Genomic DNA, 19,278 nt, shown 5'->3' with positions numbered 1-19,278 from the left:
TGGTTCTTATAGAATTAAAAAAGGAAGATTTGCATTAACCAGTTGAATAGGCCAAGCAAGTTCCATTCCAAATACCAAGTTTAATGACCTCATTGCAATGAGTTGTCTAACACAGGAATGTATTTTCCTTTATCCTTTTATTAGGAACAGGAGAATATAATTATTGACCAAAAAGAGTAAGTTGAACTACATTTTTTATCTCATTTGTATTGTGTTCCTTTGAAATCACTAGTCTGAGAGAGAAAAAGGAAATGGTCCTTTATGGAATAAACGCATAGTTTCAGTCTAAATATTTTCTTAGCCATATCTGTCTGTTTGGTGTGTCCTCTAAGTGTGTAATGTTTCTTTCCAAACAAATTCCATTGGTTGTCCAACAACTATTATCCACAAGCTTCCTGCTTACACTTTTTGTTTTAATTTACTGTTTAGACACAGACCTCACCAGTGACAGACATTGTTATTTTTGTTTCGAGGTTTCTGGGTAGAGAATAATGTCCACTTATCTACAATAGATGCTTGCCATTTTAACATTTTAAATCTCAGTTATTTAAAAATATTATTCAAATGTTTCAGCTACCGTGTAGAAATGAATATATTTCTATATAGACAGATTTGGGGTGATCAACATGTATCACATATTACTGGTTTGCATTAGTTTATTTTGTAATTCGTAGCTCTTTAGTCTCTTTTTCAAGGATATATCTTTCTCTTGCAATGAACTTTGCATTAGTAGATCAGGATGTTTACTGAAATAACCAGTTAAAATTATTAAAATATGCAGTGGAAAGCAGCGTGCTTAGTTTAATGTGCTTCTGAATATTAAATGCAAGCAAAATGGTATATAGACACGGAGCTATTTGTTACATTTTAGTGTATGAAGCAATAGCTGTGTAAACCGTAACCTCGTAATTTTGCAAGTTCCACTTTATCATGTAGCTGTAAAAGGCAATCAAAATAAATCATGGAAGATGAAGAAATATTTTCTAGGGCTTTCTGTGTGCTTTCAGAAGTGGCGCTTGATCCATGAAATTTTAGTAAGCATATTAAATAATACAATATGATGTGCAACGTGTCAGGTCTGATAAATTATTTTGTATAGGACATTTATACAACATATGGTGAGCTGCTATGTGAACAGCTTAATGACTAAATTATGTTAATCTTTCTTGCCATATTTACTTTTCATTTAATAAAACGTCATTTTCAAATTTTTATTTTACTTTTTTGATCATGTGCAGATATAAGAAAGGTGTAGGTCATCTCTGAGAAGCCGTGACAGTGATCCAAGGTTCCTCAGCTGTGCAGTGTACATAACACAGATGTTGGGAGAGTCATCTGTCAGCTATGCCTCTCCTATGGAGTTAAAGTTCTAAGGGGAAAAGAATTCGACACAGTGCTGTCACTGTTACATTTTCACAATAGAAAAGCATGCAAATATTCAACCTCCTGCTTAGCAGTAGTGCCCTGTCTAATGTCTGTGCTGGTTAGAATAAAAAAATAGTGGGTGCATCTAGGGCTCATAGATCTGACAAAGGTCATGCTATGCTGGGCATTTGAATTGGAAATTGTCTGGACTTAGATTTTATAAAGCTCCCACTGTTGTCGGGGAAAATTTCAGCAGGGTTTTGTCCCTAGAGAGGCCTCTTAGGCCCTTTTCTGTCCTATGAATGAATTTAGATGTGAGGGTTTCTCCTGCCTTAAAACTGTTAAGTTCATTTTGCATACATCCCCAGAGAGAAAAACTGGCAGATGCTTTTGTCTTGGAAGTGTTTAAAAGAAAACTGCAGAACAGGAACAAGGGAGAGAAGGGGCCCTGCGTGGAGTCCCAGAACATTTTGGAAATGGCCAATATGCAGTTTTCATCAGTAGTAAGGCGGGGCGCAATATGGTGCCTGTAGCTCACTAGGGAATATGAATGTTGATTAAGCATACTCCCAGGCTTTGAAATCCTGAAAGCGGTGTCAGAATAATGGATGTTGAGCAAATGTCAAGCATTTGTTAATTTCTCTGTTATTTGGAGTTTATCTACCATGATCAATCAAATAAACTAGTGCTTCTCTGTTGTGGCATGTGTCATTGATATGGTGATTAGGTGGATAGAGAGCCCTTCTGCCTTTTTTTTTTTTTTTTAAATCCAGGTAACAGATTACATATGAACAGCCATAACTTTAAGTTAAAGATTTGTTTGCAGTTGGTTTAGTGGAAAGTGGTGCATTAACAAAATACTTTGGGGGTAAAGAAAGAAAAAAAGTATTTGCGTATTCGTTGTGCTAAAAATTACATTCATGCAGTATTTTCCATTTTTGGCCTTGCAGCTTTACTGTCTAAATGAATTTCATTTATTTCTCAATGAAAGTTGATAGAGAGATCTTTTACTTACTCTTAAAAAGAGAATTTTTGAAACAAAGGATATCCACCCCAAATTAGTATTAATTTATGGTTTGGCCCCCTTCTTCTCTGTGAATCTTTTGGTTTCTATAAACTATAAACTTGGTCTCAACATCCCTGTTATTGATGGGGAAACATGTTCAGATGCCCTTTAGTTAAAAGTGGAGTTGACTCTTTGACTTTTGTAAGAATACACATGCTTTTATGAAAATCTGTCATATATAATATATATGTTATATATGTTGTTAGTTACTGATTAACATGCAGAAATATTAACAGCCCAGTTGAGAATAGTTTTTCTTCCTTCTCAATTTTCACTATTTTCTGATGTCCTAGTTCTGTTAGTTTGCCATTCTTAGAAGTTAGGGAACATACAAAGAGCTGATACTTAAATGTGAAGGACAAATTAAAGTTCATCTGAAGGAGAAGGCAACTCTCTGGCCTGTGCTGCTTTGCTTTAATATATTAAGGCTTCAAATATGAGAGGATAGAGTTGGATGTTTTATGAGAAGCCTTTTTGAAAGTTACCTGAGCATAATAGCAGTCAAATTTCACTGAATTCCAGTGAAGTCTATTTAACCCCTTTCTTATATTAATATGTGTATTAATTATTGTGTTTTTGATAACTCACAAAAAATTAAGAAGTGTCAGTAAATCATGCCATATTACTTGATGCATGTTGAGGTCATCTTCAGTTTATTTTAACATAGAACAAATGTTTGTTGAACTATTTTTCCTTCTTCCTTGCCTTCCACATTTATTTATCAAGGCCTCTGGGCTCATTCTACCAAAACTGGTCAAATTTTGGTGTTTAATGAAGGTGATGCTATATAGTCGGTCTTACTGACTGTTTACATCAGAGAGGATTTGGTTCTGTTTGTAGATGGAGTAAGAGTCGTTCTGGAAGGTCAACTGTTTTCAGCAGCATTGCAGGAAAATGCATGAAATTGCATTGTATGCATTTTCAGAGCAATATAAAGAACACTCAAAAAAAATCCTCTGGAAAGGGGAGGAAGGGAAAGGAAAATCTTGTTGATAGGAGTGGAAAGGACTAGAGAAGTTTTAGGATAGACTGATGTAATACTGTGATCAGCTCTTGTTAGATGTTCCCTTCATATTGCCTGCCATTTGTAGGTAGACAGCTTTTTTAAACAAAAGAATGCTGGAGAACACTAATAAAAAGGAATAGCTGAATTTCCTGCTTGTACATTTCTCCCATCTTTCCAATAGGAAGTAAGTAGTGGAATTAAATTAATTTATTCCCTCTATGGCACGGTAAGCTATATCCCTGGGTCTGAAGGTAGACTGTAAATATCTGCATGCATGGTACAATAACTTATGTATACAAGACTAAGTACTGCACTGTTGGGTAGGTAGATAGACAAGAATTATTCTCTTTTTTTTCCTTTTGATTTGTTAAATAATTATAAATAGCTTTAAAATTGTAAACTTTTAAATGATAAACACTGAATAGGGCTTAAGACTAAAAGTCTCAAGGGGACTAGCTATAAATAGATTCACCTCTTGCCTTAAATCTGTATCATTCCCAAAATTGGAATTTACTGAAAGCTATCACTTTGGGATCATCCATGTTTTAGTCTTTAAATTATATCCTCAATATTTTTTAAATTATGTCATGAATTGGAAACATTAATAAGATCCTGACTTGTTTAAGAAATTAACAGTTTTGATTGGATAACTGAAAGCTTTTTTGACTTAAGGTGTTCACTTTTTACCCTGGAGATAGCTATGCAACAGTGTGTGTGCTTGACATGTGATGCATGCAAATGCTAAATACAGTAGCAGCATGAGGCAAGTGTCATTAACAGTAATTTATGTAATGAAAGCCACCTGGCTGTCTTTGTAATTAATTGCTTGTAAATAATAAATTTAAATATAGTTTATAGTTTTTTAAATTTGATTATATATTTTTAGAAGCAAATTGTTTAAGGGAGTTTAGGGATTTATTTAGTTTCAAATTGGCACGAATATGCTTTTTACATACAGGCTAATTTTTTAATGTAAAATCAGTGGTCTAATTAGCTTCAAATTGCCATTCATTCATAAAAATTGTTTTCTAAAATTAAACATCTAGTTTGTTCATAACAGTAGAGTTTTGAAGGAAAAAAGCTATAAAATACAATTATTTTCCTCTTTCTCCACAATCAGTAAAGTTGATATTGAAGTCTGAAAAATTTACCTTCATTCTCTTGACCTGATTCTTTTCCTGGGCAAAAGGGGAAGCAGTATGATAGAATTATCCAAACAAAATGAGGGAGATGAACAAAAAATAAGTATTTCAAATATTGCTTTCCACTTTGCCTGCTAAGTGAGTATTTTTTCAATGTACGCACTTTGGCCCTATCAGGAGAGCAGATGGGAAAGGTAAGGGATAAACCCCTGGTTTAAAACTGTATCTTCTTTGCCTTGACTGTTTGTTGAGCTCCATTGCTGTTGCACCCTAGGAACATCTTTCTTTGCACAACCAACATCAGATAGCATCTAGTTTTGTGTGGTTTTGTCTGATGGTTTGACGTTTAGATTGTGGTCCTAAGGTAAAAATGTCGAACTTGCAAACGTTTTTGATGCAGTCTTAACTGAAGTAAATCGAAAGAAAGTGTGAATGATGTGCAGTTAAGTGGAAATGGATAATTTGCAGATGTTTTGCCTTTTTATCTCAGTTTCTGGTGTGCTGCTGTATGCCTCTGCTTTGGGATATGTTTAGTGGAGGTTAAGAAACTTTACTTCTTGCTAGGTAACTTGGAGTAGTTGAGGTCAAGGACATAGCAAATCATCTGCTTATGCTAGTCTCAAGCGTTGCTTTTTTAATTTAATTTTCTAAAAAATTTAATGGTAGATTTAAAAGCAGAATTTTTGAGAATACCAGGAGATGGAGATGTGGAGGATAAGTACTGAGATTATCAAAAGCAGAATTTTTGAGAATACCAGGAGATGGAGATGTGGAGGATAAGTACTGAGATTATCAGGGTCCATAAGGGAGACAAACCCTATTTGACTCCTGTCAGTTTCTTTTGCCAGTGGACTCCCTGACTAGATATTCAGAGGGTACCAGACAATTTCTGCCATGTAATATTTGATAGTCATTGAAGCCTGATGTCAGAATATTGGAGAGTTTTAATTTCATGTTTTAGCACTGACATTGTATTTTTAAGCCTATATTGTGAACATATTTTGGTTTTGTATTACATCTGAAAATATTTTTCCATTCGAAAATTGAACCTTACAAAATAGTTTTATATTTTCATGGAAGAGACTTGAAACATTAGTGAAATAGCATTTAATTAAAAAGGCGTCAGAGTGGGTTTGACATTGAAGTAGATTTCAAACATTCATGCCACAAGCACTGTGCTGTTTAATTCCAGAAAGAAAAAAAAATATCAAAACCATGTCTTGGGCAAATTACTGTCTAATTTCACTACTTGCTTACTGAGATAGTAAGACCAAAAAGTCGTTTCTTTTCATTTGGAACTGCTATTCTTCTATTCCTGTGTTTTTAACCATATTGTGTTCCAGTGTTTATCCACTGTAAAAGTATAATGTTGCTCTTCTCATCATAACCATATATATGAGAATGGAATAGCATCCTTATTCTGACTTTTTGTGTTGAGAGATTGATCAGAAATACTTTGTAATCATTTGAATATGGTGTATTTTGAGTTACAGTTGTATTACTGCTGTTGAAAGTTAGATTTTTGTGGTGTGGGTGAAAGATGGTGTAATCTCTGTGAAGAGATAGCGTTATTTTGTGATCATTGCCTGTATTGGTAATTTGTATTTACCTCTGCATTTTTTTTTTCACATCTGATACAGATTGTTCATAGTCTGCAGTTGTTTTAAAATATATTGGCTGTTACAACGGACACCAAAAAATTAGGTGTCTACAGGAAAAATTGGTGCCGTGTTCTTAAAGGAACTTCTAAGTCTTTCTAAATGAAAAATCAAACAGTATCTAATACTGGCAATTTTCCTCTGTCTGCTGCTAGAACTTATTGGCCAACTAGGTCAGACATTATTAAAGTTCAAGTGGCCCAGTGGGAAAAGTAATGGCCTTACGCTACTATGAATTTTAAATGCTGCCATTTCTATGTATTGCACCATCATCTGTTCTCTCACATCACTAAATTGTATAGAAGTTGTGGGACCAACCAGTGTCAAGGTCATAGAAGTGATGACTCTTCTCAAGTAGCCTTCTTGGAGCTTTGTCATACGGTTATTCTCATAACCCTGGCTATAGGTAGCAAAGTTGTAGGAACATGCCTGAATTTAACCTTTTAATTATCATTGTGTAGTGTAAGCATGCAATGCAGGATATCCTTTTCCTCTGAATTTTTACTTTGGGGTTTTACTTTTGATCCTACATAAAGGTATGAAATTGACTTCAAGGCAAAGGCAATTTTTAGCAATCTGTATTTAAATTTTTGAGTTGAGCTGTTGTATAGTTTACTGAAGTGGATATCAGAGAATTTCAAAATTGTTTAGTGCTATCATTCTCCAGATGAGCTTGAATTTTATCTTGATTTTAAATGTTATGGTAGTTAGTCTGAAATGAGCATATCAGCAGGTACTTCCTGTCATATATATATCTATAAAGATATACAGATATATACACTTAACTGCATTTTTATAATAGTAATGTATTTATCATGGGAATATTTCCTCAACAGCACTGTATTGACTTTCTAGTTCCCAAAGTAGTAGCTACTTACAGTGCTTCATTGTATGGAAGGCTTCCTATGCAGAGATAATAAAACTAGTTTTGTATTCCAGACTTGAACTGGTGTAGCTGGAAAGCTGTAAAATTGGAAGATGGCCACTTTATAGAAGTTACCGTGTTGTAACTAAAGACTTCAGTAGTTTTATGTGACTTAGTTACTTTAATTCAAACTCATATATTGATTTAAACACATATATATATATATATAGACAAGTATATTGATTTAGCTTAAATTGGTAATTCACTAACTTCCAACAAATCAATGTTAGATTTGTGAATGATAAAGTACAAATGTGTACAGAGACAATACTCTGCTTTTTGAGAATTTTCACTCAGAGAAGAGACCACAAGCATAGTAACGATAAGAAATATTGTAATATTAAAGACTGCGGTGAAGAGAGGTTAAAGCTGTGACTTAGAGGTCAGTGTGCTTCCTTTGTGCCATGTTCTTCATAGCTTGGATGCATATAAGCTTAACAGTTCCCAAGCTTTGGTAGGCCTTTGGAAGAAATTCTGAGAATCCACTAATTGTCACCTCCTCTCAGGTGGGAAATTGAGCATCGGACTGGCATTTACAGGTTTAACTGTGGTCCTTATTAGCCTGCATCCTGCAGTTCTGGACAGTTGTGGAGGCTTTACACATCCATGCTTGTGTTATGCATTTGAAACGGTGCTATTTGTAACCCATTATTGACAGAGTTTTTACGTATAAGAATGGACCGGTTAGCATGTCATAAGCGGTATAAGTTGCTTCCTTTAGGAGTCCCTGTTCCAAAGCATTTGCATTACAGAAGATGAGAATTTGGCTGTTTGAGTTTCTGTAATGTCTTTAATAATGTAACAGGAAAAATATATTTTAGATGCACATTTTGGAACTTCAGGATAGCTGTGAGGAGAATTCCTCTTTCACCACCAGCCATTTAAATTTGTTGGACATATATCTTAATTTTCCTCACTTAGAGTCTTAATCCAGCATGGCAACACCACACAGTTCTAGCCCTATTACTTTTATTTTAAAGCTCAGTATTGCATTAGTGAAAGTATTTTTAAATAGGGGGAAGTTCTTTTCCAATTAATAAAAATGAGAGACTCTTGCTGTCTACTTCACAACGTATCATGAAGGATATGACTAGCACTACATACTCGCTCTGGAGACTGAAAGAAAAGAGGCAACTTCTCCCACTACATGAATTTCTACTTTCCAGAGGAGGTTTGACACTGCTGCTTTGGGATTTTACATATAAGAGCTTCTGAATTTTGGAAACACAGCTTGTGCCCCTACACTCAGTTTCTTAACCCATATATTAATTATTTGGTGAAATGTTCCATTTTGTGAAAAGAAAGCAATGAAGCTATTCTATTTAACATATTTGTCTCATAATGGACTTTGCTTTGCCCCTGCTTGTCTACACTTTTGTGAGTAATTCTGGATTAAATACTGCAGTTTATATTTACTCTTAATTTATTCTTTTTGCAAATCTCTCTAGATACTCTTCCTTTGTGCCATGGTAAAATACCTTAAATATAAAGCTATGTTTTTACTCTTTCTATTTTAGACAACAAGTGTGGAGTTAAAGATGAGGGAAAGGAAACTCATTAAAAAAAATAGATGAAATGAGTGGAAACTTGGTTTTGCACCTAAAACTTCATATTTTCAGTAATCTCAGAAAATAAAGTAAAAAAACTGTAAATTTTATCTTATCCCTAAAGAATTAATTATTTGCAAGGGCTGATAATATAATATTTGCAGAATTTGTTATGTTTGGATTTTCTCCTGGTGAAGCTGAAGTAGCAAATATTAAGTTGGACAGCTCTCCAAATCTTGGCTAGATCTGCAGCCCTGCTTTGTTGAGATGATGATCTGATCCAATAAAATTGTTTCATCATTACTAGCTGGATCTTAGCCAGTTTTATATCAACTCTAGTTATGAAGCACTAATCTGCTTATATAAACTACTAACTTATCTGTTACTACTTTATATATGAACACTCATTGCAAACCAGAACATTTCTGAAAAACTCTCCAGGGATTATAGCATTCCTCCTCTACCAAATTCTGGGATTCATTAGAAAAGAATGGTCTAAATTTTATTCTTAAATATTAAATGATCAGAAAGCATATTCTTTTTTCAGCACCAGACTTGCAGTTGTCTTTTTAGCTTGATTGATCTCTAAATTCTTAGAGATAATTTCTCTTATCACTTGCTCTGGACCGATTTTGACTTGGGCCTCCCATTTTAAATGTGGGGTTTGTATATTAGAGATCTCTTTGAGATCTGTAATACTTTTCCCCTTTTTTATTACAAGTAAATTTTTTTATCTTTATATCACTTGGGACCTAGAAATTACACTTCATTTTTTTAAATAAAAGTTATTTATCTCTAAAAACATAGGCATTTTGAGGCAGATTTTAGATTTCGCAGTTTTCTGCCCAAATCCAGTTATGTATTGACAAGACTACAAAGTACATCAGGCATTCAGATGGAAGTATGCCACTGACATCAACACAGAATAACAAAAGGTAAATTGATTCATTATGGATGCCAGTGTACATGAAAAAGAGGATATCTGAAGAGTGAGGCTCGTTGCTTTGAACAGAGCTCTGGGAGTTAGATTCATTACCATCCAGAATTGCGGAAGAAAATGTTTCCACAAAGTGATCACTACAGAATTCAAGGGGAAAGTTTGCGTATTTTCCGGAAAATAGATTTGCTTCTACAAGAGGGGTAACAAGTTAATTTATTAATTATTTTAACTAGATAGTACTCAGAATTATGAGTTTGGGGTTTTTTGTTTGTTTGTATCAGAAAATCAGCAAATCTGTACCTTGGCTCTAACAGTTGTTTCTCGACAAAAGAGCTGGCTTGACACAAACATGTCTGTATCCCTAGCCTTGAAGTAAGCCATGAGGCTTACTATAAAGTTTATTCCATGGAAGGCACTCAAATGTTATTTTGAATAAGAAGTATTTTCAGTGTTAGGTTTGTTTTCCTGGATAGCTCGGCTATATTCACTTGTCTGCTCATTTGATGCTTTGAAATCCTGTATAGAAGGATCAGAGGATGGATGGAGCCTGGCTGCTTTGTAGAAGTCATGATAGCTTCCATGGTAGTATCCCTGCTGTCTGTATTAGCAGTTGTGATCATGCTGTCTTGCTATCCAAATGCATGTTCATGATTTCTGTCCACTCTCCAAGCACATAGTACTGCCTTTTTCAGTCCTTTCTGAAACCATGATGTTTCAGTGTTCACTCAATGGCACCTTGCAATAGATGCTCCAGCTGTGTCTTGAGGAGCTATTTAATTTTGCCCAGAAGTTGTGTCAGTGGAATTGTAGCAAGAAAACACTGTCAGATAAGTGGTTTTAGTGTTTAAGACAGGAATTATGTTAACCAGAAGAAATATGGAAGCAACCATGTGAAGATATAAATCCACTTCTCCTGGGGAAGGAGAAAGATCATTTGGTAGTAAGGCTTGAAATTGTTTGAATAGTGTTACTGAAATAATTCTCTTTGCCACAGTGGTAAAGTTTCTGTGCTGCAGTCCAGTATACAGCCAACTTGCACTGTTATTGGAATGATTTTTTTAGTATTCGTGCTGAGTCCTAAATTATCTGAACAGTTGGAAGCATCAGAGAAGAGTATTGAACTAAGTGGAAGTAGAGGGTCAAAATCCAAGGACCCCAAGAGGTGAAATAAAATGGACAAGAATCATAGAAACATATAGTTTTGAAAAGACCTTCAAGATCATCAAGTCCAACCATTAACCTAGCACTGCCAAGTCCACCACTGTCATGAGTGTAAAAGGAGTGATAATGGTCTTAATTCTTTTTGATATGTCAGTGGGTTTAACAGAATAATGGTACAATAAAGGCAGTTATCATACAAGGAATAGTCTAAAAACACAAAAATTATATCAGTGAGAGAGAACTCAAACCAGAAATCTGGTCAAATGCTGTTTTTTCCTAAATTCAGTTCTGCCACTATGACTATGTAAAATCTGCAAGATAAGAGCCATTAGGGGGCCATGTGATTCCAACTTATTTATAGCCTGCAGGGTTGGGGTTTTTTTAAATCAACTTGAAATATCTTAGCTTTCTGTATGTGTATAGCCTGTGTAAGTATATAGTCTTAATTAATTTCCTTTGTTCAACTTCTAATGATTATATGTGCATGTTGAAGATTGTCATAATTGGATGCTACACCATTTGGGGAGGCATTGTGGTACGTAGCTCCTGACCTATGTGTTACATTATGTATATTTAAGTAAATATTTATTTAAATAATACTTATTTTGATAAAATATTTAAATTCTTTATTATATTGTAATTACTTTTGTCTGTAATTCATTAATTTAATAAATCTGTGTATTAGTCAGTTTCTGTTGCTATAATTTTTTTACAGCTGTAACATTCAGTCTCGGTGAGTACTCAGGGTGAACATTCCCATGTGTAAAATACCAAAGATCAAGGCTTAGCTTACTGCTGTCACGCAGATGCTGCACTGGGCAAACAAGCTCCAAATACAGAGTTATGGCAAAGATGTTGGAAGCTCAACTATGGATAAGACAAACTAGTAAGGTCTTTATATAGCACTGCATTAATCTACACTTCGTTCCTGATTCTTCAGCTGTTTGGTTTAGAGGTAACTTTATATCGTCCTGCATATACATACTGTCTGTTTAAACCTGAACAAACCATTTGTGCCTCTATTCCCTTTTGAAAGTGGGAGTAAGACTTCCCTATCTTAAATTAGGATTTCTGAAGTATGGAAATTGGAAGAAGGGTCATTTAAGTATGGGGAGAACATGTATGTTTAATGAACATACGATATGGTACAGGTGTTACAGGTACATACAAGAAAACTGAAAGAAGATATAAACATTGCAGAGTCTTTGAACTACCTATGCTACGCCTTAGTATGTAGGTTCCTGAAAGGAAAAAATGTTAATTATTCATAATGCTTTGCTGTACCATAAAACTCGATTTATTGAGACTATAATTTGTTCAAGTTGCATGTAGTAGGAAAATATATCAGGAGTAATTAATTGTATTCAGGATGTGATGAGGTAGATATATCCACAGAGGACAATTGAAAACAGTAGTGGTGTGGTATTGATTGCCTTTCAGAGGGAAAAAAAATCTTGTCTCGTTTCTAAATGTTAACAATTCAGAGAGAAAAATTCCCACTTGGGAAGAATGCTTTCCAGGTTGCTTCATTGCCAGGTGTTTGACATTGAGTGGAGCCTTAGATGAATGAAGCTTATGGCAGCTTTTGGAAATGACCGACTCAGGGGAATCTCAGCTTCCTGCTGTGAAAGTTTCTATTTTCAAAGCACATCAGTTTCAGTGGGAATGTTCCACTGGTCCCATATGCTACTTCTGATAGAGGGGAAGTTTTTAACCTGAATATGAGAGAGCTACTGAAGAGGTTCCCTTGCTGCTAACAAAATGAATTTCAATATGTTGCCAATGAATAAGCGGCACATTCCCAACTGCTGATGGAATTTAACTCCCATCAATTATTAAAGGAAATTTTGCTTTAATTTCCTTTTTTTCCTGTTGCCTTTTAGCTCCACTACCTTCTTCTGATAGGACTTTTGGGTTCTGAACCTGCAAAAGGAATCACCCAGACAATATGTTAGTTTGCTTTGAAACTCTTGCTATATTTTCCTTCCATCCCTCATACACTCTCTCCTTGACCTAGCAGCAGGAAGCCTTTGTCTGAGGTGTTCATCTGGAACAACTTTTCCACACTTGTTTTCATGTTCTGTTAGATTACAGGGCAGCAGGCCTACCTTTGAAGCTCCCTTCTCTTTTGTTTCTTTGCAGTGCACTCCAGTAATTAACTTTGTCCTTCTTTTATTTGTTCCAGTCAATCGCAGTCCACTCTGCTGAGCATCTTCTCCCAGGAGTACCAGGTTAGAAGTTTTCTCCTTTGTGAGGGTTGACAGGTGCCTAATTGAATGATGAATGTCCCTTTATTTCTTTGTAATTGAACTGCCAGCTTTCTGATTGGTTTGGAGGATGTTCCTTTTTCCACATCAAGCACCGCCTGAGTCTCAGTGGATGGCTGCCAAGCCTACCCATCCATCTGTCTAATAACATCTAGCCTTTGCTTATTTGGTGGACCTGTAATAAATTATGCTAAACCATTATTATTCTGACAATAATAATTTCCCTGTGTTGCGTGGTTCCATGTGCTAAATGTTTGCTGACTTGCACTGTCAGTGCTGCTTTCCATTGCTGACAGAGATGATGATAAATGACCATTGCCGGAGTGGCAGAAGGCAAGAGAGGCAGAAAATGGAGTCATTTATCATGAGATGACAGGTGTCAGTCAAGTGGCAAGTCTCTATGGAATTACTTTTTGTAGTTTTTTTTAAATAAGTTGTTTTTAAGCAATGTTTTTCCTGGTTAAAAATGCCAATTGAATTGTAGAACTAGAGTACACCAGACTTAGATGGAATTGAATTGGGGAAAATTACAACAAAGGTTGAAAGAGACAACAAGGGGTTTTTTGCCCTCTACAGCCTTCAGTAAACTTATTTAGATTCAATTATTGTGACCTTATTGGCTTTTACATATGGTACATTGCAGTACAGTCTGAAGACGTTCAATTCAATAGGTAGATTGAATGTCATTTCTGTACAGAATCTAAAACCAGGGTTCACATATATCAAAGTGTAGCCAAGGATTGTGTGTTTGTGCAGTCATGATTTCTGTGTTTTGAACTATGATATGTTTGTAAAACTCTTTGGTTTTTTGTTTTTCTAGAAACAAATCAAAAGAACACATGCCAAGCACCACACTGCTGAAGCTATTGAAACTTACTACCAAAGGTATGACCTCCTCACCCCAGTTAAGACTGTCATCATAGCTAGTATTTGTTATGGCAGTTATGAGTAAATTACCTTATGAAGCTAATTTTCTATAAAAATAACTTAAGAATTTGGGATGAGGAATACAGAGTGGTTCACCTGAAAATGTTTTTCACTGAAAATGCAGAAATTTTTCAGTATTTGGTCATTTTGATTTAGAAGGAATTTACTTTCCTGGCTCTAAGTCGGAATAAGCAAATATTTTTTTACAGAGTATGTGATAGCATTTATTATGTATTACGTATAATTTGTAATTGTAGGATTTCTGTGTCAAGACTAATATTGATGACAGCTTCCTTACAGCTAGAGAGCTTGTTTTGTTACTGTTGCTTGTACTTTTAGAACAATGTTTTTGTTACATTACAAAAAGTTACATATTCATGTATTGTCATTTAAAGCACTAATTTTTAAATCACTCCTGTTTTATCAACAGAAGTGTCAAATAGTTTTTAAGGGAGGATGAAAACCTTTATGTCATTTTACAATATTTTACAATTGTTTACATCTTAAGCTAATAAATTGTGTTTGCTACACCTTATAGTTTGTCTGTTAGTTCTGTAGGCTTTACTAAAAATATTGCAATGACATAATTGGGACATACTCATAACAGGTAAAGATATGCAATTAAAATATTACTTTGTAGACTGACATATCTGAGGAGCATGCATGGCAAGTGAATTCATACTTGTGATTATAGATGTCTGATATTCATTCTTAGTATTAATCTGTGTGAATCAGGAAATAAACAAAAAGCCTTCATTTGTAAACAAATAACTGTGCTTCTGCCAGAGTCACATATTTAAAATCCAACCACAGCCTGATTATATCAGACAGTGGTTTAGAATATCTAGTGTGAAGTGTGCTGGTTTTTGGGGCATTTGGTTTTCTTTTTTTAGTAGTTGCACTGTTCTGTAAAAATTTGCACTGGATCACATCACACTTTTCCTAGGTTTGATTCTTGTTTAGGAAGACTATTGGCTTAAAATTTTGTTGTGTTAATAACCATGTATATTCAATATTATTTTTAATTATTTTTCACTAGCACAGTTTCAGTGAAGTGGTCTGTGTTAATTGTAACTGTTGTGTAAATAGTCCTTTTCTTTAGCATACGTGTAAATCACTAGTTCCAGCAACTTCAACCTGAAACATGGGACCAAATTCTGCTTTATGCAAAGCAGCAGTTTTGTTGGTGTCAATAGGGTTGTAGGTATGATTAAGTTCGTCTCACATCAGGTTGGAGGATTTGGTCTCCTGTCTTCTTCTGTAGTCTGAAGTATGATAGCAGTACATAACTAATGCATTATGTATGAAGCTATGTGGTGGTAGTAGGGAAAATCATTCTTTACACTATTTCTGAGTATTTCATATTGCAGGTGCATTAACATGGCCAAATAAAATGCACATGTTTTAAAATCAGAGATGCTCTGGTTAATAGTTAGAAAACTCATCTCAATCCTGTTTTAGTAGATTTACTGTGTAGTGTTTAGTAAGCTACAGAGACAGACGACTTGAGAGAGAAGCCACTTTGAAATGCTTCAGACGTAAACATGACAAACACGTCCTCTACTCTTCTGTAGCATCCATTTTACTGCTGTAAACCCCAGTCTGTGTGCTATGCTCCCTGCTATTTCTGCCAACATACAAGCAGATAATTGTGCTGTCATTGCTTTCTTAGGTTAGAAACTACCAGTTTTTGAAAGTAGCCATTTCCAGTGGTCCCTGTTAGGAGCAAGTAAAACAGTTGAGTAGAGTACTTTTTGCTGCCCTGCTGAGACTTACTACTCTGAAATTTAGGCAAACACAAAGACAAATTACAAGAAGGATCAGAAAGTTTTCACAACAGTATTGCCATCAGCATGTGAGACCTGTTAGTCCATAATGGAGTTGCCAGTAGCATTAGAAATATCTGACAGAAAATTACTTCATTGTCAACTGTAGTTTTGCTGTTCAATCATCTAGATGCATGTTTTAGAACATTAATCTCAAATGAATGTTCCTGGTTAGGTATTTTGTTTATGATCTCTCCTTTTCTTTTTCTGTTATAAATTTTCAGTGTATAAACATCCATAAGGCATCTTGTTTTATGTTTTTTTTAGTGTAGAACTGAAATAGGTTACAGCAAAAAGTTTTTTCCATTTCTGTTATTCATTAAACCTCAGAATAACTTGCAAGCAAAAAGTCCTCTATCTGATCTTATGCAAAGAGGTTTTATAAAGGTGTTACACCCATTCCACAGAAAGGTAAAATGAAAGAATTTTAATGTCTATAACTAATGAGCAGAAGAGTGTCTTCTGATGGATAGATAATGATAGAGCTGGAAAGGCTGTGGCCTTCTAATGATGTCAGTATTGAAGTGCTATGCGAATACAGATAGGATAAATGAGCAGGTTCAAATATTGGTAACTATTGTTCTTTTCCACATGGCTGCAAAGCACAAAGTGGCTTCCCATATCATAGCTTCTTCCCATCAGCTCTTGAACACAGGTTTTAGGCATTATCAAAATGTAAACATCAGGCAGTGAAAGTAACAGAAGGGAGGAAGGCGATATTGTGTGAAGTGATGGTCAGAAACATCACTGTGTAATACCCTTAACCAGAAACATTAAGCCTTTGCCGCTGATAGGATAATGACTTTCTATCAACCTTTCTGGGTCCTAAATGTTTCTTTTTGTTTTTGGAATATTAATTTAATTGTCAGACTCTGATTTCACTCAAGTAAGCCTTTAGTATTTAAACTACTGCCCAGTTGATAAAATCTGTATTAAATTTGAGAAATATTTTTTTGTACATAGCAGTGAATTGAATAAGGTATACAGTGCACCTTCATAATTGAAGGTCACGTGAAACCAAAAATCTTAACTGTGAGTAGTAGAGGTTTATTTGTCTGTGATGCATCTTAAAGTAGTACAGATACGGTTAATTTGTATGTCATTAAGCCACAATTTTTTTAATTTCTTGATTTATTGTGTTTTTTATGAGTGACCTCATTGAGATTGATATATATATTACAGCTGAATGGAACAGGAGACAACCCTGGACAGTTAGTGATGTCTTAAAATACTTATTTCTTAAAAGATTTCCCATTAAATACTGGAGTATTTTCCCCCAAATGAAAGAGATTCACAGGGGATGCTGACATGTATAAACTGGCCTTTTCTTGCCACTGCAAAATTATCTGGCTTTGTCTTGTCTAGATACCTGAATGGGGTGATGAAAAATGCAGCTGCCCCTGTATTACTGGAGCTGGCCAATGAGGTAATCATCTTTACATTTTTCTTTAATCTTCTGGTGTAAAACCTAAGGGGCATATCTACAGTGACTTCAGTGAGAAATGTAATTAACCTAAAAAAATGGTTTCAAGGCACATTAGACATTTAAAATGGTTCCCCAGTCTGTTAGTACTTACAATAATTAGACAAAAAGCCCCATTTATTAATAAATCAGTTAATGTAATTAGTCTCTTAACTTGAAGGCGAATGTGTAAGATACTCTGAATTTGTATTTTGATGGAAATTTCAGACAGACCATAGATCTTTAATGCATAAACTTACTAAAAATTCTCACATTGATTAGATGGAGTCGTATCAGTTTTACTTATATTTGATTCATTGTTTTTAGTAACAAAACCCATCGAAAATATTACTTTTTTTTTTTCTAATAGGAAGGGTTAGAACAGATAATTTTCCTGACTCCATTTATTTCTGTTCATATGGATTAGAGGATGGCTAATGAAAACTGCTTAGTATAAAGCAATTAAGCAGAATAAATTCCTCCATGAATGAAAAGTTCTGTATAGTTGCCATTAAAGTCTTTACAAATTTATTGATGCTGTTTATTAACTAGAATATGAATTTGCCTTGGGATACAAGGTGTTATTTGCATTAAAAACTGTTGTCTAAAGCACTTCCTTAAAGAACAGGTTAAAAGTTTGAAAGAATGCCAAGGAATTTCCTAGAAAAAAATTGATGAAATATCTACCCTTTAAACTCTAAAATATTTATTTACAAAATATAACAATACAATAGCTGATACTCCCAGGAACTGCTTATGCAACCCTCAAAGGGATAGAATGAAATGTATGCTGTTTTCTGTTGCATTTTAATGGAAAATGTAAGAAGGAAGCAGAAAATGAATATTTGCATTAAAAATGATATGGCACTAGGAACATTAGGTGTTGCAATAGCAGCAAGTTCTACATGTTACATTAGTAAAAAAGAATGGTTTTTCTCTCATGTACATTGCTGCAGCCAGCAAATGAGGGATTACCTCTCAATTATTATAAGGTTTTAATGGTCTGTGAAGTGTCTTCGTAACCTGATCATACAGTTAGCATAGAATAAAGGATTTATTTCATTTTAGTGGTAATGTGTAGTTTCTTACCATTTCTGGAAAAGACAATTCTTGAAGAACTGAAAATAGAATATACTTTACATAAATAAGTACATTCTTACTACGAATTTAGGTAAACAACCCAATTCATGATATATCGCACCCATATTATGTGGGAACTGTCATAAAAATATTTCAAGCACAAAGTAATATATCTGTTACTGGTTCTTTGTATATTTTTCCCATTGATTTAGAGATGATGCATGTAATTTCTGACTCTAGTGAGCATATCTTTGTTTATATTACACTAATGCATTTTTGCAATTCATATCAAAGAAATCTGCAGTTCAGAAATAAATAAAAATTAAGAGAAAGGCAAGATATACAAAGAACTTAGCTACTTCTGGTTTCATAGTAGTAGGTATATAAGAAAGGCAATGCATTTTGTGACTGCTGCCTAATGCATTAGGGAAATGTGGCAATAACCAGCACTAGATTACTGCTTCCAAACAATCAAGCTGCCATTTTTATATGATAGTTAATATTTAAATGACATACTCTTGCATCTGCTGACAATTGATGTAATGGTAATACTTTATGAGTCAATATATATTTAATCAGTGGAAACTGTAAAAATTGATGAGAAATATATAACATAGGTGCATTACAGTGTGTAGCAGCTCTGTTAAATGGGAAAAACTCCATATTATTATCTTTCAGGGTTGTTTTTTGAGGGTTTATCAAACTACTTTTAATTTTTTTTTTTAAATATTTTCCAACCTTTCATATTGTGTATGTAGTACAAAAGGATTAAAATAAATTTCATTTTTTGTTAGAAATAATAACATTAGTCACTGTTCTCTTCATACAAATATTTTCAAGTGAGATTTGAAGCACTATGAATTTTACTTACATACTAAATTCTGACATGAAGCATGATGGCCTATT

At 34.4% G+C, this 19,278-nt stretch overlaps 1 protein-coding gene across 3 annotated transcripts in view; it reads left to right on the top strand.

Moving 5' to 3' along the window:
• Positions 1-19,278, top strand: part of CUNH15orf41 (chromosome unknown C15orf41 homolog) — a 122,909-nt gene that overhangs the window by 12,646 nt on the left and 90,985 nt on the right. For all 3 annotated transcript variants that reach the window (XM_018082918.1, XM_018082920.1, XM_018082921.2), the window contains exons 2-4: positions 12,996-13,041; positions 13,898-13,962; positions 17,196-17,256. In XM_018082918.1, coding sequence (XP_017938407.1) covers positions 12,996-13,041; positions 13,898-13,962; positions 17,196-17,256 — 172 coding nt within the window. The remainder of the gene's footprint in view (positions 1-12,995; positions 13,042-13,897; positions 13,963-17,195; positions 17,257-19,278) is intronic.

This window comes from Manacus vitellinus, unplaced genomic scaffold (assembly GCF_001715985.3).
Source record: "Manacus vitellinus isolate BGI_N305 unplaced genomic scaffold, ASM171598v3 scaffold_6_pilon, whole genome shotgun sequence".
Taxonomy (NCBI): Eukaryota; Metazoa; Chordata; class Aves; order Passeriformes; family Pipridae; genus Manacus; species Manacus vitellinus.
Note: the sequence above shows the minus strand (reverse complement) of the source record. Positions and strands in the feature narration are given on the sequence as shown.